This window comes from Gaeumannomyces tritici (genome assembly GCF_000145635.1).
Source record: "Gaeumannomyces tritici R3-111a-1 unplaced genomic scaffold supercont2.2, whole genome shotgun sequence".
In the NCBI taxonomy this organism is placed as follows: Eukaryota; Fungi; Ascomycota; class Sordariomycetes; order Magnaporthales; family Magnaporthaceae; genus Gaeumannomyces; species Gaeumannomyces tritici.
Genome location: NW_008804546.1, coordinates 5,877,061 through 5,902,882, shown reverse-complemented (window position 1 = coordinate 5,902,882; position 25,822 = coordinate 5,877,061). Strand labels below are relative to the sequence as shown.

General features: G+C 58.7%; 11 protein-coding genes across 11 annotated transcripts; 5 read left to right on the top strand and 6 right to left on the bottom strand.

Moving 5' to 3' along the window:
- Window positions 1–1,123: 1,123 nt before the first annotated feature.
- On the bottom strand, window positions 1,124–3,168 carry GGTG_04551 (para-nitrobenzyl esterase; the record flags this gene model as incomplete). The annotated part of the gene is made up of 6 exons (XM_009222348.1): window positions 1,124–1,525; window positions 1,590–2,138; window positions 2,214–2,333; window positions 2,397–2,434; window positions 2,508–2,663; window positions 2,760–3,168. 6 exons carry the CDS (start codon window positions 3,166–3,168, stop codon window positions 1,124–1,126), a joined length of 1,674 nt encoding a protein of 557 aa, XP_009220612.1.
- A 512-nt stretch (window positions 3,169–3,680) lies between these two features.
- Window positions 3,681–6,689, bottom strand: GGTG_04550 (hypothetical protein; the record flags this gene model as incomplete). Its single annotated transcript, XM_009222347.1, has 7 exons — window positions 3,681–4,682; window positions 4,736–4,940; window positions 4,991–5,573; window positions 5,630–5,882; window positions 5,934–6,025; window positions 6,086–6,365; window positions 6,672–6,689. The coding sequence occupies 7 exons, from the start codon at window positions 6,687–6,689 to the stop codon at window positions 3,681–3,683; spliced, it is 2,433 nt and encodes an 810-aa protein (XP_009220611.1).
- A 173-nt stretch (window positions 6,690–6,862) lies between these two features.
- On the top strand, window positions 6,863–9,109 carry GGTG_04549 (hypothetical protein). The gene is made up of 6 exons (XM_009222346.1): window positions 6,863–7,092; window positions 7,183–7,258; window positions 7,370–7,564; window positions 7,624–7,682; window positions 7,817–7,898; window positions 7,976–9,109. Exons 1-6 carry the CDS (start codon window positions 7,039–7,041, stop codon window positions 8,971–8,973), a joined length of 1,464 nt encoding a protein of 487 aa, XP_009220610.1. The 5' UTR covers window positions 6,863–7,038; the 3' UTR covers window positions 8,974–9,109.
- Window positions 9,012–10,868, bottom strand: GGTG_04548 (monooxygenase). The gene is made up of 6 exons (XM_009222345.1): window positions 10,312–10,868; window positions 10,146–10,262; window positions 10,101–10,113; window positions 10,022–10,074; window positions 9,621–9,937; window positions 9,012–9,553 (listed from the first exon to the last, which is right to left on the bottom strand). Exons 1-6 carry the CDS (start codon window positions 10,789–10,791, stop codon window positions 9,172–9,174), a joined length of 1,362 nt encoding a protein of 453 aa, XP_009220609.1. The 5' UTR covers window positions 10,792–10,868; the 3' UTR covers window positions 9,012–9,171.
- Window positions 10,869–11,194: 326 nt separating this feature from the next.
- On the top strand, window positions 11,195–12,419 carry GGTG_04547 (hypothetical protein; the record flags this gene model as incomplete). The annotated part of the gene is made up of 1 exon (XM_009222344.1): window positions 11,195–12,419. The coding sequence occupies exon 1, from the start codon at window positions 11,346–11,348 to the stop codon at window positions 12,417–12,419; it is 1,074 nt and encodes a 357-aa protein (XP_009220608.1). The 5' UTR covers window positions 11,195–11,345.
- Window positions 12,420–12,517: 98 nt separating this feature from the next.
- On the bottom strand, window positions 12,518–14,886 carry GGTG_04546 (hypothetical protein). The gene is made up of 3 exons (XM_009222343.1): window positions 14,320–14,886; window positions 14,140–14,257; window positions 12,518–14,090 (listed from the first exon to the last, which is right to left on the bottom strand). The coding sequence occupies exons 1-3, from the start codon at window positions 14,610–14,612 to the stop codon at window positions 12,750–12,752; spliced, it is 1,752 nt and encodes a 583-aa protein (XP_009220607.1). The 5' UTR covers window positions 14,613–14,886; the 3' UTR covers window positions 12,518–12,749.
- A 1,025-nt stretch (window positions 14,887–15,911) lies between these two features.
- GGTG_04545 (hypothetical protein) lies at window positions 15,912–17,896 on the top strand (the record flags this gene model as incomplete). Its single annotated transcript, XM_009222342.1, has 2 exons — window positions 15,912–16,879; window positions 16,948–17,896. 2 exons carry the CDS (start codon window positions 15,912–15,914, stop codon window positions 17,894–17,896), a joined length of 1,917 nt encoding a protein of 638 aa, XP_009220606.1.
- Window positions 17,897–18,665: 769 nt separating this feature from the next.
- Window positions 18,666–19,858, top strand: GGTG_04544 (hypothetical protein; the record flags this gene model as incomplete). Its single annotated transcript, XM_009222341.1, has 3 exons — window positions 18,666–18,797; window positions 18,877–19,648; window positions 19,731–19,858. 3 exons carry the CDS (start codon window positions 18,666–18,668, stop codon window positions 19,856–19,858), a joined length of 1,032 nt encoding a protein of 343 aa, XP_009220605.1.
- Window positions 19,859–20,375: 517 nt separating this feature from the next.
- Window positions 20,376–21,353, top strand: GGTG_04543 (hypothetical protein; the record flags this gene model as incomplete). The annotated part of the gene is made up of 1 exon (XM_009222340.1): window positions 20,376–21,353. The coding sequence occupies one exon, from the start codon at window positions 20,376–20,378 to the stop codon at window positions 21,351–21,353; it is 978 nt and encodes a 325-aa protein (XP_009220604.1).
- A 623-nt stretch (window positions 21,354–21,976) lies between these two features.
- Window positions 21,977–23,177, bottom strand: GGTG_04542 (hypothetical protein; the record flags this gene model as incomplete). The annotated part of the gene is made up of 6 exons (XM_009222339.1): window positions 23,055–23,177; window positions 22,946–22,976; window positions 22,857–22,893; window positions 22,415–22,783; window positions 22,188–22,339; window positions 21,977–22,097 (listed from the first exon to the last, which is right to left on the bottom strand). The coding sequence occupies exons 1-6, from the start codon at window positions 23,128–23,130 to the stop codon at window positions 21,977–21,979; spliced, it is 786 nt and encodes a 261-aa protein (XP_009220603.1). The 5' UTR covers window positions 23,131–23,177.
- A 606-nt stretch (window positions 23,178–23,783) lies between these two features.
- Window positions 23,784–25,676, bottom strand: GGTG_04541 (carotenoid oxygenase; the record flags this gene model as incomplete). Its single annotated transcript, XM_009222338.1, has 5 exons — window positions 23,784–24,193; window positions 24,250–24,672; window positions 24,733–24,861; window positions 24,920–25,121; window positions 25,182–25,676. The coding sequence occupies 5 exons, from the start codon at window positions 25,674–25,676 to the stop codon at window positions 23,784–23,786; spliced, it is 1,659 nt and encodes a 552-aa protein (XP_009220602.1).
- Window positions 25,677–25,822: the final 146 nt, after the last annotated feature.

Below are 25,822 nucleotides of genomic sequence, written 5' to 3'. Positions count from 1 at the left end.
CGAATACAACGGAGGTTGGAATGTAGTGACAACCCCTCTCATGCCAGGGAGTATCAACCCAAAGGCTGGCTGGTGTCACTGCCAGCGAGGGCAAGTACAGCTGCCTGTCGCCTCAAATCTTGAAGAACCGTGACTGCCATGCCGGGGTTCATCAGCACGCCTCAGAAGGATGTCATCTCCTGGGGTTGAACAAACGCATTCGAGGCACGCGGCTGATGTCGCAGGGACACGGGCTGTCCGATGGTCGCCGTGCTGGTTCTTGGCTGTGAGCGCGGTGCTCGGGTCGATGTGCTTGAAGAAAAAAAACAAGACAAAAAACATGTTAACTCCGGGTTGAGGTTCAGCATCTGGACCACCCGTTGATACAGCGGCCACATGCTCCAGTGTTCGTCGTTTGCGCAATCAAGCCTAGTGGGGAACCTACCCCTCTGCTACGCACGTACTGGGTCCTCTGCCTGTTCAGATGACGGTGATATCGATCTCCAAGTTGAAGTTGAAGTTGAAGTGCAGCATGGGATGTGTAAGGTTCTGCCAGCTCGAATGCGCCGCTGAATTTGCCCCCATCGGCCGTGGATTTGGGCGTCGACTGCGCTGGATCCCAGCTGGGCACGCCCCACAGCCTCCCTCAACCTGCACTAAAGGTGGAAGGAGCCATCCAGCCACGCCCACCACAAGAAGGATGACAGTCCCAGCTCTTTTGAAAGGCGACGAGGACTGCAAAAGGAGAAACAGGAATAAAAGCAGAAACATAAATAACGACGGAAATAACGACAGGAATAACGATAGGAATAAGGACAGGAAGAAAAATAAGAAAAATAAGACTAGGAAAGCCCATAGCATTAACTATTCTAATCCCCAAGATTTGTAAAACTGCCATTTTTTTGTGGTGGGCGTGCCAGCTCGGACGCCAACACACCAACTTTTGTCTCGACTGGATCGCACGCCGCATTAGAAGATCCAATCGAGCATGTCCGCCTCGGCGGCGGTAGGGCTTTCACTTGAGACGGGGAGTCGCGACGTCTGGAAGTGTTGTAACCGCACATCATAATGGATGTACATGACAGATAGGTATGTACAAATCCCTCCCGGACTCTCCCCATCGGTCTCGAGAGCCGCCATTCGTCTATTTGTTAAGCCTCTTCGCCCGCACCGGATCCCGCCAGAAAAGGCACGCCTCCCTCCGCATATCGTCCTTCGCGAGCCTCGGGCCGCCCGGCAGGAACTCGAGCTGGCTCGCCGGCTCAGCGTCCAGCCCGTAGCCCGCGGGCTCGTACCTGGGCCACTCGGGCGTGCCGGGGTAGCGATACGTGTTGGGGTCGCCCGCCAGGACGAAGCTCGCGATGTAGCCATGCTGGGCGCGCGCCATCTCCGGGTACTGCACCGTCGGCTCGGCCCACGTGTACGAGGCGTCGGTCGAGTGCGGGACGCCCTGCCACGCCGGGTTCTTGTTGGGGGTGTTCCAGAGAGACTTCCAGACGGGCTGTCCGGCGATGGCGGAATAGTAGGCGTTTGACTGGCTAGGGCACTAGAGTTGGGGCGTGGTCAGTTTATGTCGCGCTCCAAAATGCGGCGAAAGAAGAGGATCTCACGTGGTAGGAGTAATCTGTCCAAGCCCCACTGAGACGGCTGTACTGGGTGCTGTTAGGACTGTTGACGTAGGGGGAGTCGGCGTTGGTGAGCGGATCCGGGTAGAGACGCTCCAGGTCCGCTAGGTCCTCGCCGTTCAGGCCTGGGCAGATGTTATTCATAAACTCAACAAACTGCTTGTTTGTCTCCAGCGTCCCCGGAATATAGAGCCTCGCCTCGTCATGGGTATTCGACGTCAGGACCGGGACATGGAAGAAGCTGCCGTTGGTCAGGGCGTCTGTGCCAGTTGTCTCGAAAAGAGCGCCTCCATGGGTAGGCTGCCATGCCCAAGTGATGTTTTTCTCGCTAGCCTGGAAGACGCCAACGGAGGCCGCCCTCATATCCTCCATGGGCGCTGCCTTGAGGCACGAAATCGTGGCTGCATCATCTCCTGTGGCGGCAATGTCTGCGCAGCCGATCCGGTCGAGAAAGTCCTTGGCCTGCCGCTTGTAGAGAGGATAGTCCACGCCAGGGAACCCGCGAGAGGTGCTGCTGCCAGACATGTAGTAAACCTAAGGTGCGTGTCAGCACGTTTTGGAGACTCCACCGTGGTCTTGGAATTCGACGAAATAAGAAGACCTCCATACCTGTGAGAAGAGGGGCTTGCCGTGACCATAGACGTGCTGAATCCCAACGCCATGTGCACCGGCGCTTAAGCCACCGAGAGTAACCTTTGCCTCGTCGCCCCCGAACGAGCCGATGTGTTTCTGACGTTATAAAAGGTCGGTTAGGTTCCTGCATCCGGCCAGAATCATCAAATAGGCTCTTACCTGGACGAACTCCAAGAAATGCCGGGTGTCACGAATACCTATACCCCCAAACCAGTATTAATGAGGTGCTTCTTCAAGAAATTGACGAGGTCGTGGGCAGAGGTATCTGACCTAGGTTCAGCAGGCCGGCGCGCTCAAAAATGTCGATGTTGGGAAACCCAAGAGCCCCAACCCGGTGGTGGAACGAGACGAACACGATGGGCTTGGGCGAGTTTGCAACGAAGGATGCGCCGTCAAAGTTCCTCATGTTGCCGCGATTAAAGGCCCCTGGGACGCGTTGGTTAGATCTGCTCATCTAGGAAACCGGCGGACACGGCAGCCCCTGCTCTCCATTCTAGACGCATAGCGTCTCTGCTTCCCTACCTCCAGGAATGAAAACCATGACGGGTAGCTTCTCGGACAACGGGACGCCAGGGGTGCGCCAGACGCCAAACCGCAAGCACGCCTCCGACTGCAGCCCTGCGGGTAGGGCTGCAGTGACTGCCTGCGGACAGCCCGGCGGCATCTTGTCGGCGGCCACCACGCCCTCGAACGGCGCGGGCCAGTCGACGGGCTCGAAGCGGCACTCGCCGACGGGCTGCGTCGCGTAGTCCATGCCCAGCCAGGCGTCGACGGCGGACGGCATGGCGACGCCGGTAAAGGTCGTATCGACCGAGATTCCCGAAAACGTGCCGTAGCCATCGAGCGTAACTAGGGGCACGGCGCGGGGGGCGGTGGGGCCGGCAAATGCCAGCTGGGCCAGGGCGACGCCTGACAGCGACGAGAGCTTCATGGTGGCGGTTGGGGTGAAGAGGAGGTGGAAGAGAAGAGTTGCAAGGCCCACGGTGAGCGCCGTCTTTATCACCGGGCTCTCATCCACCCCGGCCTTGCTATTCAGTGCGGGGAGCGGTAGGCATCAAGATACGGCTGATAGCCGGTCCGTGTCCTATCGCGGCAAGCACCACGCATCCTGGCCGGCTTCCCCGCGCCAGGGCCCGCTTCGCATGGGTCTCGAGCCCCATTTCGGGCTTGTCCATCGCGAGATCCACCGCCGATGAACCGGTCCCCTCGATGGCATCGGCTGCCCAGGGGCGCGCGCAGCCTAGCCGTTTTGAGAGGCGGACCTGGGGAGGTCGCCCTGGCCGTCGTCGGAGAGTCAGTGCGGACCGTTGCCGATGCCGGACAGCACGGAAATGCGGAAAATGGAAGCGGGGAAAGGGTCACATGAGCCGACACCTGGCAAGTCACCGAAGTCGGCGGTCAATTGAATTCATGTCCCATGAAGTAGTACAAACTCCTCCCACCTCAGTGTCCAAATGTAAGTTGCGTCTCCATTGCGCCGTCGAGAGGCTGCTGAGGGTCGAGCCCAAAGAAGCTGTCCTGCACGTCGTGCAAGTATGACTCCATCATCTCGCCCACAATGTCGTGGTGAGTCGGTATGTCCAGACAGAAAAGCCCCGGTGTATCGCCGCCAGGCGAGAACCTCTCGCCATTGAGCAGCCCGTGCTCGTCGAGCTGGGCCATGACTTCGATGAGCGCGTGCCGCGTCCAGAAGATCTGCTCCATGCCCTGCAAGATGTGCAGGAGCTCACGCACTGAGTCTGCAGCTTGTGTTTGCTGCTGCTGGCGTTGCCTGAGGTCTTCCTCTGCGTCGACCGCATCTTTTTCCAACGAAAGCTTGGACCCTTTGCTCTTGGCCAGCGCCAGGAGGAAGACCTGGAGGTCCTCGAGCAGACACCCCGTATCAAAAGTGACCAGCGAGCTCAGGATGCCCGCATCCCGCATGTAGCTTAGCAGTGCCAGGCTCTTCGACGCGGCGTCGAGGCAGGTAGAAGCAAAGTCTTCAAAGAACTTGCGTTTGGACTCGGTGGTCGTGCTGTTGCCGGCACTGCTGGAAGCTTCGGGTGCGCTACTCTCGGCCTTCCGGGCCTGTTCTGGATGTAGGACGTTATATAGCAAGAACGGCCGTGTTGCTAGGATTACCGAGGACCAATATCTTAGGTGTAGAACAGCCACGCTGCGCTTATGGTAAGGTGCGGCCTGGGCCACATCCCGGAGGTGGGGCGGGATCGACTCGTACCAAGCTGAAAGCGACGTGAGCGCCGCCGAGACGGACGAGATGGGCACCGCCGGGCGGGCCCCGGGTCTGCCCGCGCCCGTGCTCCCCTGGCCATCGCCTTTGAACGCCCCGCCTACTCCACCTCCCGATCTCATGTAGAGCAGCTTGCTGGTGTGTCTCTTGAGCTGCGCCAGCTTGCATGAGAGTGAAAGAAAGTCCAACGGCATGTTGGTGCCAGGGCTCAGGATCTGTTTGCGTCAGATGTGGCTGTCTCCTTTGTAATGTTTTCCGAGCGACTCACCTGTTCAGAAACTAGTTCCAAAGTCTCGGCACCATCCTCGTCAGAAAGGGAGGGCGGGTTTCCGTAGCACAGCGCCACATCCAAATCTAGCAAGTACAGCGAGCAATAGATGCGCAGATCGATTTGCCCCTGGAAGCTGCTCCGGAGGTTAAGGCTCTTGGAGACGTTGAGACCTAGAGTAAAGGCGATCCTCGCGGCGGCTCCTCTACGCACGGTTAGCTTGAAGGAGTAATTAGCGGAGTGCGGTCAACCTACACATAGACGTAAGCCGTATTGGAGCACATGGAACTCTGGAGCGCGATGCCCAGCAGGCACAACGCTCGAATGGCGTCTATATCGGCCTCATCCATGAGGACAGGGGCGAGGGCCTTGGCCAGGGAAAGATACTTGTTTGCCATGTTATCAGAGATGCCGTCACTCCGTGCCTCACTCTCGCACGTGAGCGCAAGGATGGAGTAGAGCGAGCAGAGCATGGAGGCGGACGCGCACGTCGAATCGCCGGCGTAGATGCGGTCCAGCGAGCCGTAGAAGGCCTCGGCGGAGAAGAGCCAGTAGATGGAGTGGACGTCGCGGAAGAAGCGGCCGACGCACCTCTCGCAGAGGTCCCGGCGCGGGAGAAAGACCTGCCGTGGAGGTTGGTGTCCACCCATGGCCGCAGATGGTGACGAGTCGGGAGCGTCGGGCGGACAGGGCGGCGCGGCTGTCAACGGGGTGACGAGATCGCTGCCACTCCTGCTAGTGGTGTCCGACAGGCGCCTGTGTTTCAAGGACCGCACTGCCGAGTTGAAGCCGAAGCCCCCTTCCATGCCAACATGGCGATAGGTGCCCTTGGAGTCGACTACGAAGTAGGAAGTGAGCAATCGCGACTTTGACGGTGCGGGGCAGTCTACATACCAGTCAACCAACCCATTTCGTCATGCAGGTCGTCTATTTCCTCAATCGTCTCCTCGAGCTCGGTGGAACCTGGCGAGTCGGTGCTTGCATGCTGGAGTGACCTGGCCCGCCCAGGGTCATCTGCTGCCTCCACGTTGATGCCTGGAGAGCGATTTGCCAAGGAGTTCATTAGGTCCCTGAGACTGGACAGAGAAATTTCGGTATTGGGCAGGAAATGCTCAAGTGCCCTCCGCTGGAGCCGGAACTCCTCTTCCTGTGACAGCGTTAGCCCAGTGCTTAAGCAGGGTGACACAACAGACCGTACCGAGACATGATAGTAAGGCCTCTGCCGCCTTCGACTCGGGTCAACGCGACAGCTGACTCCGAGGCTCTGGCAGTACCGACATGGTCCAGGTACTAAGCAGGCGCGCGATGTCAGTAACGGGAACTTCGGAGAAGGGGGTGAGGCGGCCATACCTGGATCCACACACTTGGTTTTGCGGCTTTTGCACCTGTCGCAGGACATGGGCGCCCTCTTGTTAGCCGCCTTCTGTATCGACGACATCATGGCCGGGAGTCGTCCGCCTCGCGACGGCCGGCGAGCAGTGGGTATCGGGGACGGTGTGCAGGCGCTGGAGGACGGCAGCTGCAGAAGTGGGCTGACGGCTGCACTCGCTCCAGCGTGCGACGCGCAGTCGATGCTGTGCTGCAGGCGGTTCCTTGTTGCGACGCTATGCTCAGCTCCAGACCACTGCGGCTAGTTCACGTCAGACCATGGGGGTAGCCTTAGACTCCGACGCAGAGTTGATCGGGTCACGCCGAATATTTGGGGTCGATCCTCTTGGCCTCGTCACATTCCAAGTCGTGGCCTTAGCAGAGCCATCAATTGCCGGCGCTGCGACGAGAACTGCGCACCCTGACTCTGACTGCCCCACATGTCCCCCTTTTTAGCGCAAGTGGGGCGCAGCCACCTCCCGCTGTGACCTCAGGACCTGACAAAGCAGCCTGCTGCTGGCCGAGGCCGGATTTCGACGCATGGCCGGATCGGCCGAGGCCGACTTACAGGGGTAATGTCAGCCATACGGCGTGATACAAGTGGCGTCGGTGCCAAGCGCAAAGGCCCGGCCGAGCCTGCGCCAAGCCCCGTGCTTCCTCCTATCCCCGAAAGACTGCAGCAACCGGCGCGCGCCTGCAAATCCGAGGTGCCTTTACCGATTACCTTCCTATCCGGGCGACCTTGGGTTTAACGGCACTCGAAGGGATATAAAGGCAGACCCAGCATGTATAATTCCAGGGCTTTTGTCCTTCCTTAGAGTACCCTATCAAGCCCTATGCGCAGAGCCAATATCACATCGCAGTCAATATTTGCAGCCACTCGATTCTAGCCACAACCCCACACCCTGTTCGTCAGCGAGTCAGTTTCGTCAGTCATGGGTGCACAGAGCGACAACATCGTGCGCCCGCGCATGCTGATTGGGGGCGAGGTGTGTTGTTTATTCTCCTGCTTCTGCGGTGAGGTTGCATAAGGGGCAGGATCTGTCAGTGGCTGATACTGACGTCCATGGTTCCTCCAGCTTCTCGATTCGTCGTCCGACAAGCAGACATTTGACATCTTCAATCCTGCAGATGTCAAGACCAAGGTCGCTGTCGGTAGGTGCCGAGCTGCCACACAACCAATTACCCTTTTCCGCCCCGCCCGGCAGACCTGCACCCGAGCAGTAAACTCTCGGTTGGCAAGTGATACTGACCAGCCATCTTCAGTGCCCGAGGCAACCGAGGATGACACCAACAGGGCCGTCGCCGCGGCCAAAAGCGCATTCCCCGAGTGGTCCGAGACAGGCGCCGCCGTCCGCGGAGGCTACCTGAAGAAGCTCGCCAGCCTCATTAGAGAGAATATCAGCGAGCTGGCACGGCTCGATGCCATATCTATGGGACGGCCTGTCTCGCATTATTTTGGTATTTGGCTTTCACTGCGCTCTTTTTTGAGTTTGAAGGAAATTAATTGACGCATCTAGACGCCGAGCATGCTGCCGTCACACTCGAGCGCTTCGCCGAGGCTTGGCCCATGATCCAGGTTGGTTTAGTTCAATGCCCGAAGGCCTGCGCGCCCACCACGAGAAAAGATGGCAGTCTTATGATCCCAGGTGCCATCTTTTTTGTGGTGGGCGTGGCCTGCTCAGTTCCCGCACTAACACGGACCGATACCAGGGACAATCCTCCATCAACACCCCGGGCTATGTCTCCATGACTCTTCGTCAGCCGTTCGGCGTCGTAGCCGCAATTCTCCCATGTATGTTCGCGCGCATCCTCCCACCTTCCAACAAACCAACCCCTTTAGATTCTGACATGTTTGGGTACCCAAACTAGGGAACGCGCCCCTGCCGCTGTTCGTCAGCAAGGTAGCACCGGCTCTTATCACGGGAAACACCATCGTCGTGAAAAGCAGCGAGAAGGCACCGCTGGCCGTGGCGAAGGTCTGTGAGCTCATTGTGGACGCCGGGTTTCCCGCTGGCGTGGTCAATGTCATCTCCGGCCATGGCCAGCCGTCGGGCGCGCTTCTTGCCGCGCACATGGACGTAAGGGCCATATCTTTTACTGGATCCACGAACGTGGGGCGACGCATCCAGCAGGCGGCAGCCTCTTCAAACTTGAAAAACGTTCTGCTGGAGCTCGGCGGAAAGTCTCCAGCGATCGTGTTTGCGGACGCCGACCTGCAGAAGGCCGCGGCAGATATTGCCTTGTCTATCCAGTTCAACAGCGGCCAGATATGCATCGCCAACTCGCGCGCGTACGTCGAGAAGTCGGCCGCCGGCGAGTTCGTCGAGCTCGTGAAGCAGGCCCTGGCCGCCGCCAAGCCGGGCGACCCCACGGACCCCAGCACCACGCACGGCCCGCAGGTGGACCGCGTCCAGTACGACGCGGTCATGTCCTACATCGAGTCCGGCAAGGCCTCGGGCTCGCTGGCCCTGGGTGGAAACGGTTCGCTGGACAAGGACGGCGGCTTCTTCGTGGAGCCAACCATCTTTGTGTCTCAGCCCGAGGACTCCAAGGTCGTCAAGAACGAGATCTTCGGCCCCGTCATCGTCATCAACACGTTCGAGGACGAGCGCGAGGCGCTCAGGAACGCAAACGACACCGAGTATGGCCTGTGGGCCGCCGTGTACACGCGCGACATTTCGCGCGCCCTGCGCGTGGCCAAGGCCATCGAGAGCGGCATGGTCTCGATCAACTGCACGTCCCCCATGTCCATGCCGACCGACATGCCGTTTGGCGGCTACAAGGCGAGCGGGCAGGGAAGAGAGGGTGTTCATCAGAGTATTGATGCCTATTGCGAGGTCAAGACTGTCGTCATCAAGATTGACTGATCGGGATGAGGGCAAGTGCGAACGAAGAGGTCGACAAGGGGAAACGGAACTACATGAGTAAGTACTGTTGATAGCAGAGAATGCAAAAATCTCCCATTCGCTTAGTTTGGCCAGGGGCCTGTACATTCATAATGTGATACCCCTGACAGTTACCACATCAATCCAAGTCTCCACAGCAGCCAACATCGCCATACCAGTCTAAGTCGCCACAGAAACCGGCGCTGCAGCCTGCTGGTCCTTGATCAGCGATCCTCCATCCTCCGCCGCCGCTTCATCGGAGCCCCCGGCCAGGCGCCGCCGGAAGACCTCGTCGAAGACGGCCTCGGCGTGGGCCTCGGCATCGTGCTTGTGGATCCAGTCCTCTCTGGGGAACGACACGCTCTGTGGATCCTTCTTGACTTTCTCCCAATCCGTCTTGTGCCACCGGTCCCGCGTCGTCTCGCCCGTCTTCTGCACGGCCCCGACGCGCTCGTACCGTATGTCCTGGTGCGTCCACAGCGCCGCCGGCACGCTGGCCTTGCCGGCCCGCCTCAGGCAGATGCCGATGTTGACCGCGTCCTCGCACGCTTGCGTCGCGCCTCTGTCGTGGCCGTTAGTGCTGCTTCGAGGGAGGTGTGGGGGGTTCGTTGAGGATGCTCTGGTCTTACTGTGCGGATGTCGGGAGGAACGGATGTGCAGAATCGCCCAGCAGGCAGATGCGGCCGTGGTTCGAGACCCAGCGCGGCAGGGGGTCGCGGTAAACCAGCTTCCAGTCGGTGAGGCGGTCCGCCGGCGTCTTCTCGATGATGGCGGTACATATTGGGTCCCACTCGCGCAGCAAATCTTTGACCTCGTCTAGCTTCCCCGGAAAAGACCAGCTCTCGTCGATGTCGTGGTCGTCCTTGTGTGTCAGCACCCAGCAGCAGTCGGTGCCGTTCTTGATGGTCGAGAAGAGGAGGTGGATGTCTTGTCCGATCCAGCCATTCTGCTCCATTTAAGCTGATTAGCAGTTGTCGTCTTCACTACGAGGCTGCAGGCAGGACTCTAAGCCCGCGGATGATGGCCTTACAAAAGAATCGCCGTTCTCGCAAAACTGCTTTGTCCTAGGGTCTTTCATCATGTCTTCGTTGCCGAACCTGCATTTGAACCTAGATTAACAGGCTAAACACGGTACGTATGAAGTGTCAAGGTACTTGCCATGCTCTCCAAACTGCATATCCACTACTCTTGGGCTTGTCGACGTAGCCGAGCACAAGCTCGCGGGCTTTTGAGCGAACGCCGTCCGCCCCGATGACCACATCCCCAACAACCTGACTTCGTCAGCAGTGGGCAATACAAGAGGAGACATGGCCATCATACCTTGTTACCGCTCTTGAGAATGATCCCCGCCTTCTCCTCATCCTCAAAGTACTGCTCGATGGGCTCGCCGAGGTGTATAGGGATGCCGAGCTCCTTTGCGTGCTCAAACACGACCTCGTGGAGCTCCCCCCGATGCCCATTCAGCACGGGCGCGTCGGGCACGCGGGGCGGGGTCGGCTGGTGGTGCACGACCTCGCCCGTGTCGAACTTGCGGATGTTGAACCCGTAGCGCTGCAGGTCGATGCTCAGCGCCCGCATCCGGTCCGCGACCTCGCCCCGGCGCGTCAGCCCCCAGCGGTGGAAGATGCGGCCGCCGTTCTGGCCGAACGAGATGATGTCGCCCAGGCTCTTGAGCGCGGGGAAGCTCTCGTAGATCTCGACGTCGTGCCCGTTGCGGTGGCACTCGATCGCCGCCGCCAGGCCGCCGAAGCCGGCGCCGACGACGATGACTTTGATCCCGGTCTTGGGCTTGACATCCATGGTGCTTCGTCGCGTGGGAGCTGTTTGTTGATGCCCAGGTGGTCGGTGACGGTCACTCGCTCGGCTGGATGAGGTCTTTAATCTGGCGTGCCCCTTTCCAGTCAATATCTCTGCGCCCCATCTGACAAGGGTAAAACGAAAGCCCGAGGCAGGATCCGCATCCCCGCATTCTCCATCATCCTGCATCTGCCGCTCAGGGTGGGGGATAGGTCCGGGGTCGCCTTGTCTCGACCGAAAAGTTGGGGAAGCGAGCGGAGGAGGGGATGACGGGTGCAGGGGTGTGTCTGGAACCCCGCATGGAGGGAGCCTCGGCTGCATGTTTCCGACTCACCATCTTCTGCCGCTTTTCCGAAGCATCGCCGTAGCTGGTTCATCCTAGCGATGCCAGAGATGTTGCTGGAGAGCTGATTCCAGACCGCATCAATGGAGCATCTCTTGGCTTGACACCGAATCCCGCCCCTCATGAGGGTACCTATCTAACGACGTCCGCCCTGTCGAGGCTGGAAGAGTCTCCGGGACATGTGACACTAGACAAGCGAATCTCACGAGCGAAAATGGCCTCACACCCAAACTGGGGCCGGCACACCACGGGCACAGAGGTTGGACAGGCCTTTGACGCTGCCATCAGGGGCAAGAATGTCGTCGTCACCGGCGTGTCGCCAGCGGGCATCGGCGCCACAACCGCACTGGCCATCGCGGCACATGGCCCCGGACACCTGATCCTGGCATCCCGGACCCGGGAGAAGCTCGAGGAAGTCCTCGCCGACATCAACCAGAAGTACCCCTCGGTGAACGTCTCGCACGTCCTGCTAGACCTGGGCTCCCTTGACTCGGTCCGGGACGCGTCCTCCCAGATCGAGGCCCGCGTCGGCGGCAAGCTCCACGTCCTGATCAACAACGCCGGCGTCAACGACGTCTCCCGGAATGCCAAGCCCGCCCTGGACGGAACGCTGGTCGACAGACAGTTCTTCGTGAACCATCTCGGCCCGTTCCTGCTCACTTCTCTGCTCCTACCCTTGCTGAAAAACGCAGCTACCGCCGAGGGCACCCCCAAAGGCTCGGTCCGTGTCGTCAACGTCAGCAGCCACGGCCACCGGCTGTCGCCGATCCGCTTCTCGGACCTCGCGCTCCAGAAGCCGGCGGCCGACGAGTCCGTCCCGGAGGCGGAGCGGCCCCCCGCGACGGCCGCGCCGTTCCTGACCCGCATCACCGACCCGGAGGGCGCGTACCCCGGCTTCGTGGGCTACGGCCAGAGCAAGTGCGCCAACGTGCTGCACGCGTCGGAGCTGAGCCGGCGGCTCTTCAAGGACGTCGGGATCCTCGCGCTGTCGGTCCACCCGGGCTCCATCGAGACGGAGCTCAGCCGGTCGCTGGACGAAAAGGCCAGGGAGGACATGCGCAACACTGCGCCTAAGCACCTGTGGAAGAGCCTGGATGCGGGCGCGTCCACGACGCTCGTCGCCGCGTTCGACCCGGCCCTCGCGGGGCTGGATGTCGGCGGCGAGGTGTTGGGCTACCTGGCCGACTGCCAGATAGCTGACGAGCTGGCGGCGCCGCATGCCAAGGACAAGGAGGCGGGGAGGAGATTGTGGGAGATGAGCACGAAGATGTTAGGTATCCAGGCCTAAACTTCTCAGTTCTCGCGAAAGTCACCCCATTACGAGTACCCTCGACCGGGGCCAGCAAAGCGTGCCAATGCAGAAGCTGTTATATAATGATTTAATAGCTCCATACCCGCATGGTGTTATGCTCGTTTATTTGCCACTTTTCTGTCTGCCTCTACCAAGATATTGTGGACGATGTGTGCGTATTATTGAGTTGTAACCAGCGTGCTCAAGAATCAGGCCCCTATCGGCAACAATATGCAAGCAGGAGATGCATGAGCGGACACCAAATATCAATGACCAATTACGTTACGATACATCAGATCGCAACTATCTCCCGCCATAACACTCCCCCTACACCTGGCTTTTACTCTCAGCCTTCTTTTGCTGGTAAAAGGTGGACATCCTGTACTTGCTCTCCCCCTCAAGCGGACTCAGCTCCATCAGCGCCTCCTCGCCCTCCCTCTCTATCGTCGCCCGGATCTCTTGCGAGCGCGGCGTAATTTCGCACTCAAAAGGTTGCGGTCTCATATTCAGGCCATTAGTAAAGGCAAAGATGTCGACTGGAATCTCCTTGCCAGACGTGTCTTGCTTCTTGCGGATGTCAAACGCCCATAGCAGTCTCACGATCGTGATCCAAACCCCCTGCTCGGCCAGCGCCTGGCCCGAGCAGACGCGGCGTCCCCAGCCGAAGGTGTGGTACCCCTTGTCGCCGGGGAAGTCTCTTTTCCATTCAGAGCCTTTGATGAAGCGCTCTGGCTCGAAGCGGTCCGGCTCGGGGAACTCCCGGGGGTTCCGGTGGATGGCCCAGACATTCCCCTGGACCCATGAATTGGCCGGGATCAGGTACCGCTTTCCGGCAAACTCGTAGTAGTCATCGGCCGTGGGTGAATGCGGCTGGCCACCAATTATCGCTACGGAGCGCCATCGCAGCACCTCCTTCACGAACGCGTTGACGTACGGCAGAGACGCCTGGTCATCCCAGTTGGGCGAGCGGCGAGCGCCCACGACGGCGTCGAGCTCGGCCTGGGCGCGCTGCATCGGCTCGGGGAAGGCGGTGCAGGCGAGCGCAAATGTGACCAGAGTGCTGGCGCTCGTGTCGGAGCCAGCGCCGAAAAGGTTTCCGGTCAAGGCGCTAAGCTCGTCCACGGGAAGGTTGTACTTTTCGTTCTCGTCAAATAGTGTCTTGACGTACGGCTTGGGGATTGCGGCAAGCTGCTCTTCGGTCTTCTCCGCCTGCTGCTCCAATGCCTCCATCGCCAAGGAGTAAAAGAAGTAGTGTCCTCCCTTCTGCCCACGCGAGCCCAGGCCTCGCATCCACGGCATCGAGCGGGGGAACTTGGCCAGGATGGGGAACGTCTCCATCAACATCGGAAACGTTTTCCCTGGCACATTGAGCTCCGCCGCAAGTTGCATGACGGCAATGACTTCGGTGATGATGGGGTCGTCGAAGGAGGCGACGCGGCGCCCAAAGGCAAGAATCGACACCACGCTCGTGGCGTAGCGCTCAAGATGCTTGACAAAATTGGCCGGGTCTCGCAGCATGTCGCTCGCTACGATCTGGCTCTCGAAATTCTGGACATCTCGGTATCGGCGCACGGCCTGGATGCCAACGCCCAAGTGCATGATCTTGCGATGTATCCTCCAATGGTCGCGCTCTTGTTGGTTTCGAGTCCTCATCGTTACCAGGTTGGACTTGGCCATGTCAGCATGTCAAACCTTCGGAGAAAGGCGATAGACTTGCCTGGCCCGTTCCCAGCTCCCCAAACACGACCATCCGTGGCCGTGATGAGTACAGCTGGGCTTTCTTCTCCAAAAGATCGTGCGCCGCCCAAGCATCGCAGATCCAGATGGTTGGATTACTGTGTCCGTCAGCTATTAGGAATCGTTTTGAAGATTTTGTGAACCGCATAAAGCTGCTTACCGTCCGATCCAGAATGTTATCAGGGGCGTCTTGTGCTTCTGGGACAGCTCCTCAAAGTATACCCAGGGCTTTTCCTCGGGCAGGGAGTACGTATTTCCAATGATAGGCCAAGGCCAAGGCCCAGGAGGCATCTTGGATCGGAGCCAAAGCATCCACGCATAGTCGACGGCCACGACAGCGACCGCGAGGCCCAACAGGACGAACAGGACATTGGCCGCCCCCAGATCTGCTATGGCCAGCTGGATCTTGGCCAGCTGGAGCTGTTTGATGTAGTTATCGGAGAGCATTGTCATTCATTTCGTGCGTTTGCGGAGATGTACGTTCCTGCTGGCGCCGCGGTAGATAGCTGACAAGAAAGGAATATTCGACTGACTTCGTCGGGCGAGTTTGACAGATACGAGATGGCTCGTCGACAGGGTGATTCTCCTTCCATTAAGAGAGCGATTGATGGGCGGCGAGACCGTTCAGGCCTCGGACAGGCCCCGATGTCGCAAGGAGGAGCGCCGAAGAGCCTCGGCACAATTCTGCCGAGTGCCAATTGAGCCATTGGAAACGCCTAACTCGTTGTTCCTTCCGTGGGGTGGTGATGGTGGGGAGCGATGGCCCCGCCCCCGCGCAAGACCGCAGGGGGATGCCAAGACCACTCACCTCGCCCCACTTCCCCAGACGTCAGAGGAGGCTGAAATGGCCAGATTCGGAAGATTGGTAAATGTTCGCGGCCAGATGAGGCAGTCCAAAAGGGACTTGATATGGCTCGAGCTATTCACAGCTTGGCAGGGGCATCTGCAGTTCTTTATCCATAAATGGCACGCCCACCACCAAAAAGATGGCAGTTCCTTTGAGGAATAGGAGGTATTGAAATAAGAAAGAGAATAAGAATAAAAATGCGAAGAAAAGCGGGAATAACAATAGGAATAATATGGAACAGGAAAAAAAAACAGGAATAGGAAGGCTTACGGCACGAACAATTCTACTCAATCTTTTGGGCCTTATGTAGTAGGGCTGCCGTCGTTCTTGTGGTGGGCGTAAGTGGTTAAAAAGGTATTCGAACATGTAGTTAGTCTCGTGAAAGCGACCAACACCCTCGGTGCTCCTGATCTTTCTGGATGGGTCGAGTTGGTTTTGCACAGAGCCACGGCCCAGCAACAATCTAAGTACCTACCTACATAGGTAAGTGATTATATCCATATGTGGTGCTGTTCCATGCAATTCCTCGCCCTTAAGCAATGTTATCGGCAGCGGCGTGCGGCAACTTCATGTAGGCCGGGTGAGCTGGATCTGAAGAGGACCTGACGTGATAGTGGCATGGAATATCATATGGCAGTTCATCAGGCTTGGAACCCTACAAACATTTCTCTAGCAACCGCAAATTTCCCTACGGCCAACTCTCTACCCTCATCCATCTACCTTCACCACCACCGCCTCTTGACCTACCTACCTACACCTACCTCTACCTACCACCCACCTCTACCTACCACCCACCTCTACCTACCACCCACCTCTGCCACCCACCTCTACCTACCACCCGCCTCTACCTACCACCCACCTCCTACCTACTGGCCTAAGCAAATACCATCTTCAACAATCACCACATGCTCGTCATGCCACCCAAGAAGGCCAAATCGGCAGGCTCCAAACCTGCGCGTGCGGAACCAAGCAGCACCCCGCTGAGCTCTCTGTCGACTGCCGACCCCGAAGGCGCAACCACTGGCGCGCGATCGAACACCAAGCCCAAAGTGGCACCTCACGTGCCTGCCGAAGCGCCTCAAGGTGCCGTCATGAGTGGCGACAAACCTCCCGAGCCAACCAATGGCAAAGAGCAAGCGGCAGACAAACCCCTGACCAAGGTACAGCGCACACAGGGTCATCCGATTTTCGTGGAACCTAGCTTCGGGCTGCTGAAGGCCCTTCGCGACCCCGATGCATACCTCCGACATGTCTGCCAGGGAATGGTCGAGAAACGGCCCTGGGTATCCTTTGATGAGGTTTACAACGCGCTCAAATGCACATGCGCCGTGCACACCGATTCCCAAACGCCATCGAAGGCGATCAGGAAAGGCGGGAAGTTCGGATGCCAAATGAATTCGGAAAATATTCCCAGCTTCGGAATAACTTCCGATTTCCCGGCCTCGCACAGGACGTTCCGGGACTACAACACATTCCTCGGCTATCTCTCTCGCCTTAGATTTTCTGGCCATAGCACCTGGCGCGAGCTCATAGCCGCCAATGGCGAGATCCCGTTCCCTCCAGTGTTTTTTACACGAGGCTTCTTTGCAGCACGCACCGCCCTAGGTCATGGCACGAAGCGCTTCACACTGGGCGGCAGTCGCAGGGGAAAGCAGCGGGAGTCTGTTCTAGTGAACGCCAAACTGGCCTTCCTTCACCACGACCCGAACAAGTCTGAAGGCAAGGTCGATCCGTTCTGGGAGGGTTTTATCGAGCACCACACGCGCCAGTGGGAATCGATTAAGCCTGTTGTGGATGAAGTCTTGCGCGAGCGGAAAAAGACTTCCGCCGCTGACGAGTCGAAGGCCGGAATGAAGCGGAAGCGTCAGGGAAGGTAAGTTAGGAATGGCGCCAGTTGCACAATTGTGGTGGCAAGCTCGGAAGCTAAAATATTGGCCCTAGAACCGAGTCGAACTCTGATCGAGATGTTCGGCTGCAGAAAGCTATGAAATCTCTCTTGGAAGCCATCCCTCAGAAAGTCGACCCGCCCAACCCGCATAACAGCGACCAAGAGATGGCTGAGGTGCCAGCACAGAAACTTGACTCCCCCTCCCCGGACGCCCCGGACGAGACCACCATCTCTCATCTGCAACCTGACGATAACCAAGAGATGGCCGAGGAGAACGTACAGAAGGGCGCCTCCAAAGAGGGCCCGGCAAAGGATGCCGCCGTTCAGCTCGAGACTGGGGAGGAGGTAGACAATGACGAGGATCACAATCGCACCTGCACGGACGGCCTGAACGACGATGATAGCATCTCTCCTCGGACGCCAAAGCACGGTCACCAAGATTCGGATACCGAAGAGGAGCGAATCCAGGCCGAGCTCCGCCAGGATCTGCCAGCCTCGGGCCCCTCCGACAAGGGCAAAAATCCTGCCGACACATCGCAGCGCGCCATGCCCACACCGCCAGCGGCGCTCCCTGACCTTTCCGCCGAAAGCGCCGAGCAATGGAGACGCATCGCGCAAGCCGTCGCGGAATCGCACCTGCGCCTCAAGGTACTTATGGAGCACCCCGGCTCTCATCTCATCACCCACGACGGCTTGCCCTATTACAACAACGCGGCCGGGACGCATTCGCCTCGCGCCGCCAGCGCCCCCGCCCAGCAGCAGCGCCAGTCGGATGGGCCAGGAACCGGCCGGGGTGATCCCAGGACCCCTGGTCGACGAACCCAGGGCCGGGGTGTCATGCTGGTCAGCCCCGTCAACGTCAAGGTAGAGACGCCCAGCACCGTCTGCGCCGTGAGGCGGACGCCCGCGACTACTGCGAGCAGCGAGACCCTCGTCTCGGAGGTTTTCTACACCCCCAGGGGCATGACCCCTAGCCCTACGAAGCGGCCTCGGCTGGAATGATTTCTTGCGAGTGGGAGGAGGGTAGCCTTAGAGCAGGGGAGTCGTTTCTGGCAGGGTTTTGACACTTCTTCTTTATTCTCAGCCATTTGTTTGACGGTCGGCTTGGGGTCCGGGAAGGCGTCGGCTTCTTTGGCCTTTTCCCTTCAGGTGCATACGTGACCGAAGACCGAGACTTGTACTTACTACAAACTGCGGTGCCTTCTTTCGAGCCGCTGAAGCTAGACGCGCCGGCGGCGCTCATTTTCTCTTTCATCTCCTCCTTTCAATGTATACTGATGTCGCACTTTCCGGCCGTTTGATATTGCCACTTGATGACGGCTCCTTTTGCTTCCTCGAAGTTATCCAGATTTCCGAGACTGGCCAATAGGGGCATCGCGCATCACCGACATCCTACATCCACAAGCCAAAAAACGATCGTTCCTTAGGTCGCACATATGTCACCCACATAGATGTGAAAGCGCTTGAGCAGACTGCCACCTGATGTGAGAGACCAATATCAAATCCCCTCCACTCGGCAAGTTCATCCCGGAACCTCTGCAAGGTACCTCCTCCATACAGGTCAGTGCGGGGTCCAGATCGCTCGGCGGAATGTCTCCGAGGGTGTCGGATACAGGCTGCATAGCAAACCCATGGATGACGAGTGCCGCGTGCGGGTAATGCCGCTCATCTTTAAGCCGCCCTGAGCCTAGCCTGGATGCAGAGGACTCCTAAAACCATCAGTCGTCCAACAAGCCCAGGGAGAAGAAGATTGCACACCAACATCAAAAAAATGCCGAAAGGAACAATCGCCCTCGAAGAGGCTGTCCTTGAGCCGGGAGGCATCCCCCGGGTAGCACGAGATGCCGCTCTCTTCGCTCCCGGCGCCGACATGGCCAAACACCCCCTGACGGCCAAGCTCCAGGTGTGAAAATCTCGATGCCAGTGTAGCCCCGCTTATAAACTACATACGAGGCTGACAATCGGACCCTTGGACACATCAGGACATCCATGGGGAGCGCCTGCGCCAGATGGACGCAGAGGGCGTGGAGTACATGCTACTGTCTCTGACCTCGCCGGGACCCCAAGGCGAGGCCGACCCCGCCGCCGCGGCCACCATCGCCTCCGAAACCAATACCTGGCTCGCGGGCGAGGCGCGCAAGAACCCGGCCCGGTTCGGGGCGCTGGCGTCCATCAGTATGCACGACCCGGGCGCGGCCGCCGCGGAGCTGCGCCGGGCCGTGGCGGAGCTGGGCTGCAAGGGCGCCATCCTCAACGACTACCAGACGGTCGCGGCCGAGGGCGGCGGGGAGGGCAAGGTCTACTACGACGGGGACGAGTTCCGCGTCTTCTGGAAGGAGGTGGAGGCGCTGGAAGTGCCGGTGTACATGCACCCGCGCTACAGGACCGCGCCGGACCTGGACCCAGAGACCGGGGGCGAGTACTCCACCCGCAGGCACCTCCTGGGCGCCGCGGTGCAGTTCCACTTGGACCTGAGCTTCCACCTGTACGCGCTGCTGTCCTGCGGAATGCTGGACATGTTCCCTGGCGTCCAGCTGGTGGCGGGGCACCTGGGCGAGGGGATCCCGTTCAACCTCTGGAGGGCCAGCCACTGGTACAACCAGCCCGTAAAGAAGGCCACGAGGCCGTCCAAGTACGACTACGAGCACTACTTCAAGCACAATGTCTCCATCACAACCTCGGGCTTCTACTCCACCTCGGGTCTCAAGTACTGCATTAACGAAATTGGGGCGGCTCGCTGCATGTACGCGATAGGTGCGTTGATCCCGACAGGGCTACACTCTGCACTTATCTGATGTGGTACTACAGACAGACTTGCTAACAAAACCAACACCAGACTACCCCTATGACACGATACAAGAGGCCCAGAACTGGTGGAAAGAGATTGACCTCCCGGCGGAGCAAAAGGAAGCCGTCGCTAGGAGCAACGCCATCAAGCTTTTCAAGTTGCCGCTGGCGTTGTGATAGGGTTTGCAGGTTTCATTGGGTACGGTAGATCATGTAAGGGCTATGGGAGTCGCTGCTGGTTTTGTGTCTGCGGTCCCTGCGAGGGTGATGGCTACCTAGGTACCTGGGTATGCATGGAAGTGGCTCAGCGTTGAGTGGAGAGGAGGCCGATAACGCCGATGACAGAAAATCGAACAGAATTTACGTTTAAACTTGGAAACAGCCACAGGGCGAACGGTACGAACCTACGCACCTACCAGTCCATAAAACTTAATGGAAGTGCCACAGGTGTTAATAGTTGCTTTGATGGATTTTAGAGCTACACATACTTGCCACCTTACCTAACCTATCTCCGGGAGGACATGAACCCCAATACTAAAATGCATGGATTCGTCCCAAGATGGGATCCTTTCGGATGTAGCAGGACATTCCTCCTATTCATCACATTCCCATTCCATACTGCGACACAGCCGGCTCAGAGTCCCCTGGAACGAAGATTGATACCAGGACAACATCGATACGCAACCCCTCCAAAATGAGCATCAATACTAGATTTCTCATCATTTCCGACACCCACGGGCTTGAGCTTCCCGAGGAGTTACGCCCTAAGGAACGCGTCGACGTAGCCATTCACTGCGGCGACATGACAGACGGCTCCAGAATCGAGGAGTACCACACAGCGCTACGCCTTCTTCAACAAGTAGACGCGCCGCTCAAGCTCGTGATACCTGGCAACCACGACGTCAGCACGGATGAAAGAGCAATGCGCAGGCTAGTCCGGGAGGCCTTCCCACCGCTCGACCCCGACCTGGCCGTGAAGGAGTGCTCCGAGGTGCGGGCGCTCCTAACCGGCGAGCAAGCCACGGACCACGGGATACACTTCCTCGAGGAAGGCACCCACAGGTTCACTCTGGCCAACGGCGCCTCCCTCACCGTCTACGCCTCCCCATACACCCCCGCATTCGGCAACGGCGCTTTCCAGTTCGAGCCCGACAGCGGCCACGACTTCGCCATCCCACAGGACGCCGACGTCGTCATGACGCACGGCCCGCCGAGGGGGATCCTCGACCGGGTGCCCGGGTCCGGGAGCGTCGGGTGCGGGCAGCTCTTCGAGGCCGTCGAGCGCGCCCGGCCGCGGCTCCACTGCTTCGGCCATATCCACGTGGGCTGGGGCGCCAAGTTCGTCGCCTGGCGCGAGGAGGCGCCGCCCAGGGACGGCGAACCGCCTCGGACTCACTTTTCGGCTATCAATAACAACCACTCGGCCGCTGTGGCCAGCCTGGCGAGCGTGAGGCCAGGAAAGTTCGATTCGGTCGAGACGCTTGCGGAAAAAAAGACACGGAAGGAGGCTTGGGAGGCACAGGGGCATTGCGATGGCAGCTTCTGTGCTCACGACATACACCACGTCATAAAGGACAAGCATACTGTTTTCGTTAACGCGGCAATAGGAGGACCGCATGACGAGAGGCAGTTGCCGTGGGTGGTGGACATCGAACTTCCGGCAGCCCGTTGACGTGGAAACGATTGAGGCCTTGGTTTTTGCTCGGCTCAGTTCTATTTTCTTCCACATCACAGCAACTATCAACATTCTACGCTGCTGTGGCCCCCAAAGCTGGCACTTTAGCTATTTTAATATATTGTATGCATAATTGCATTGAAACCGTATCAATTCCATCACCCAGACTCGAGCCCACCACCTTGGCTCACTCGACCAATCTCCAGTGGCCCCTGGCGTCCCCTGGCTGGGGTTGTGTTTGCCATTCGACGCACCCCAGGGCTTCCGGGTTCGAGTTAATATGATCGAGCTCGGGGGTGGGTGCGTCGACGGCGTGCACGCAACGGAGCCCTTTTACGAGGGATCCGTTGCGTCCATGTCGGGGACGTGTGGGACTTCAAACGGCTGCTAGCGGAGGTGGCAAGAGCGGGCCAATTTCCCAGCATCACTGAGGAGGAAATATACACCCTGTGCAAGGCTGGGGAAATGGTGGCTGGGGTGGTTGGCCGGCTGGTGACGATCGCGGTGCTTGGCACCGGGAACGAATCTGCGGCCATGAGGATATTGGAACTTTGATTGACTCATATTCAAGGAAATCATATGGTAGCTGGTGGAGCTAGTCACAATTCCAGACCGCGTCACTACTCTAGGTTCAGCGCTGGTTTTGCCAGCTTCACGTCGGTTCCATATACAGGCGCTCGCAAGTCCTCCTCCTTGACAGCCTCCCCCGTGATGGGATGACGGTAGTGGAACGGGACGACCCTGAAGGGTTAGATGTTAGCAAGAGTGGCAGCATATAGTGGGCTGAAAGTGCAAAGCAGCCTGGCTCCTGCAACTGATCACTCGACTCACCGCGTGTCTGGCCACAACATGCGCTGCTCCTCGGGGGTCACCTCGTCCGGTCCGGACGGGTCCTCGGGGTACTTGGTCGACAGGAACGGCACGAACCCGGCCACCTTGTACGCCCAGCCGTGCTCGACATCCCCGTGCCAGAACGGGTTATACTGTTTTTTTTTTTTGGCCAAAGCAGCACAGGTCAGCTACGGCACCGTGGAGATAGGCGGGGAGGACCACTCTACCCTGAGACGCAGGATCCTCCACGTCCCGCCCGGCCCGTCGCGGATGTACTCGTTCTCGTAGACGCCGCCCTCCCACCACTGCGTCACGCCGCGCGGGTGGATGCCCGCCTGCGACACGTGCACGCCGGCCTGCATCATGCTGCGGGCGCGGCACTTGGCCCTGGGGGGCTGCTGAGTATAGTCGACAGAGACGATGGCCTGTAGCTGCGGGTGGTCCAGAAGAAAGCCGTGGACGGGGCCGTTGCGGCCGCCCACGAAAAGGCGAGCGAACCGGCCGACATACAGCCGCCTCACCCCGGCCTTGCCGTTGAACCGGCCGCCGAGGAACTGGGCGTACGTGTCTGGTGAATCCGAGAAGAGCTCTACGACCTGGTTCGAGGTGTTGGTTGCGCGGGCTATTAGCATCTCCTATGGTATCCATACACATCAGGGGGTGTCGTACCTCTTCATATAAACATTTGTCCAGATAGTACCCGTAACTACGTTATCTGTGTTAGATATGGCCGCGGTGAGGCAAGCTTTGTCACCCACGTGTACTGAAGCTTCCGGATCTCTTCTTGATCTGAGAGCACCCAAGATTTTATTCGGTTAGCCGTCTGGGCCTCTTGGGAGCTTAAACATCGCGGTGCTTGTAACTCACCATTCAGGCGGGTCACCTCCTTCTGAAGCGCCTCGACTGTTTGCCTCAGTTGGGCGACCTCTTCGCTGGTCGCCATAATGTCCTGTGGCCTTCGCTCGCTGTCCCGTCTAGATTACAGCCAGCTGGTGGCTCACAGCAACGGCTTCTCTGTGGATCGCTCGTTGGTATCAGAAGCTTGCGTGAGCAGGTCAGCTGAGGTGGTCCTGCTCAGCCAGCAATGTTCTGCATGTCCGGATACCCAAGTTGGTGCATACCTCTTATAAGGGACCTCGGATCGATCCAATTGAAACACGAAGTGTCCGCTGGGGGGCTTGGAGAATGACGTCCAAAGATGTGAGTCCTCAAAGATGTGTCGTCGCCATCGCCCCCCGCATTGTCAAGCAATGTAGGCCACGCAGAGATGTTCCCGTCGGCTAAATGCTACCGAAACGTGCGAGGGGAACAGGTGGTGAAAAATTGATAAAGGAGCTCGAACCACACCCCGCACGGCGGTGGATATGACGGATGATGATCGCCGAGCAGCAGATCCCAGCAATGGTCCTATCTGTGTGGTGATTGTGCATGCGGGAAGGGTGTTGCAGCCTTGGCACCACCTTATCCACAGCATCGCATCCATACGGCACAAGCGGCAGATATGGCCTTTTGACACTGCGGTTCGGTCGAAACTTATCAGGCAGGAAATTTGATCCTATAGTTTGCAAACCTTTGCTTCTGCTATCATGTCGCCGGCTATCTCCCACCATTGGCGCCCTGGGCGGCACCGTTCTCGAGGAGCTTCTGCTGCCAGGGCAGGGGCTTCGTGGCCACTTTCACAGCCTCACCGCCCTCTCTGCGTCGTTGCTCCCACTCGTCAATCTCGCGTTGCTCGACAAAGTTCCCGTGCAGCCCCAGGCGGATCTGGACCGGCAAGTGACACGCGCCGATAGGCCCCTTTGCCACGTTGAGTGCATCGAAAATCAGGATGTCGTTCCGAAGCACGTCGAGATGGTTCAGCAAGGTCATCAGATAGCCGTCCCCCTCAGCACCCGACTTGGGGACAAAGACTGGCTCCTGGAACGTGGTTGTGTCGCCCGCCCAAAACACATCATTCTTTGAGCCCGTCTCCCAGTCGAAGTGGCCAATGACATTGAATAGGCCGCCTGGAGTAGCCTGGTTAGTCCGGGAAACATAAAGGACACTAGAGAAGAGGACGTACCGGCGGGCGGGCCGCATTTGGCGATATTATACGGCCGCGAGGGATCGATCTGCAGCTGCCAGAAGTGCCTATACTTGCGCGTGACCCATCTGTCATCGACTCGGCTGAACTCGCCGTTTGTGCCGTAGCGCTTTGCCGGCTCCACGCGCGTGCCAGACGGGCTGTTGGGGTCGAAGATCCATCTGACCGTGTCCGAGGAGAGCTTCTGGCGCACATTGCCGGTGCTCGGCGAACCCTCGGGCGGCCACCAGAAGAAGACGTTGCCGCCATAGGCGACGGTCAGGTCGCAGACGATGTGGCCGTCCTCATTCTCGTACGCGCCAGTGACGTGACCATGGAAGGCGTTGTCGGACCGCAGCCAGATGATGTCCTTGCCTCCACGTCTCGGGACGATCCCGTACCACTGGTCCTCGTCCGGGTCCCCTGATGCGGGGATTGGTCAGGAGCAATCCATTGGAGGGAGATCTGAAATGCACAACATACAAGCCCAGTGGTTGCCGCCAGCCTTGAGACGAGCGAGACTGGCCTTGAGGGGTGTCAAGGGCAGAATGAGATAGTTGCTCGTAAGTGCCGCATCATGAATCATTCCACAGAAGGGAGCCTTGTAAACAGCTGTCGAAAGGATCTGGTCAGTTCAGCACCTAATGATATGAGCGATGAGAGCACAAACCCTCCTGGGTCTTCTTCCCCGTCCGGTCAAACGTCCAGACGGCCAGGTCGCAATTTGCATCTTGCCCGTCACCGCTGGCGGCATACGCAAAGGCCACCATCTCGCCCGTCTGCGGGTCAAACTTGGGGTGCGCGGCGAAGGTGGGCGACTCCAGCTGGCCCTCAAAGTCGTATCTGCCGAGTGTTTCTAGGGTGGTTGGATCCTAGGTAGGCACTGGAGGTGAGCTATTAAACCTGCCAACGTCTTCAAGACAGAAGCCTACCATGGCGAAAGGGGGGCCGTCCTCCTTCAGTGCGAGAAGCGAGCCGCGCCAGAAGATGACATTGGTGTTGGAGACCGTCCTGATGATCCCCTTGACGGCTTCATTGTCCGTAAAGGTGTTTCTGTACTTCCCAAACATTGCCTTGCGCGCGCTTCTCTCGGCCTCGAAGCGATCGGTGCGCACGTAGCGCTGCTTCCAGTCGACATGCCCGCCGTTGAACCGAAAGGCGCTGACGTTTCCGTCGCCGCTAAAGTGCACGTCGTCCTCGAACACGGGAGGAAACTGAGGGTCTGGCTGGACCCTAAAGAATGTCCCGTTTATTTCTGGGGGGATGTTGCCGCTCGTCTCGAGCTCAGTGATGTCGCCCTCCAGCCGGCTCGGCTTGAGGGCACCCTTGAAGTAGGGGGTGTCTGGGAATTTGACCTGCCCTTCATCTTTACGGCCATCTTTGTATCCCGTCCCAGCATCTGGGAACAGGGAGAAGATATGCGCCATGTCCGGACCCAAGAGGAGTGAGGGCGATCGACGCGGGCTACTGGTCGAGCTGGGTGGCAGTTATCCCTGATCACGACTCCCAAGTGATGTCGAACCTGCGAGCCTATCAACACGGCCGGACCTAATATACCATCGACCTATGCTTC

Bases quoted from the DNA above. Each gene is read 5' to 3' on its own strand.
- GGTG_04549 (XM_009222346.1), top strand. From the start codon at position 7,039: ATGGGTGCACAGAGCGACAACATCGTGCGCCCGCGCATGCTGATTGGG. The intron at 7,259-7,369 runs GTAGGTGCCGAG...AGCCATCTTCAG, and splicing joins CAAGACCAAGGTCGCTGTCG to TGCCCGAGGCAACCGAGGAT. The intron at 7,899-7,975 runs GTATGTTCGCGC...TACCCAAACTAG, and splicing joins CGTAGCCGCAATTCTCCCAT to GGAACGCGCCCCTGCCGCTG.
- GGTG_04548 (XM_009222345.1), bottom strand. From the start codon at position 10,791: ATGGATGTCAAGCCCAAGACCGGGATCAAAGTCATCGTCGTCGGCGCC. The intron at 9,938-10,021 runs GTAAGGCCATCA...TAAATGGAGCAG, and splicing joins GCGAGAACGGCGATTCTTTT to AATGGCTGGATCGGACAAGA. The intron at 9,554-9,620 runs GTAAGACCAGAG...CGGCCACGACAG, and splicing joins TTCCTCCCGACATCCGCACA to AGGCGCGACGCAAGCGTGCG.
- GGTG_04546 (XM_009222343.1), bottom strand. From the start codon at position 14,612: ATGACAATGCTCTCCGATAACTACATCAAACAGCTCCAGCTGGCCAAG. The intron at 14,258-14,319 runs GTAAGCAGCTTT...TGACGGACACAG, and splicing joins ATAACATTCTGGATCGGACG to TAATCCAACCATCTGGATCT. The intron at 14,091-14,139 runs GCAAGTCTATCG...GACATGGCCAAG, and splicing joins GGGAGCTGGGAACGGGCCAG to TCCAACCTGGTAACGATGAG.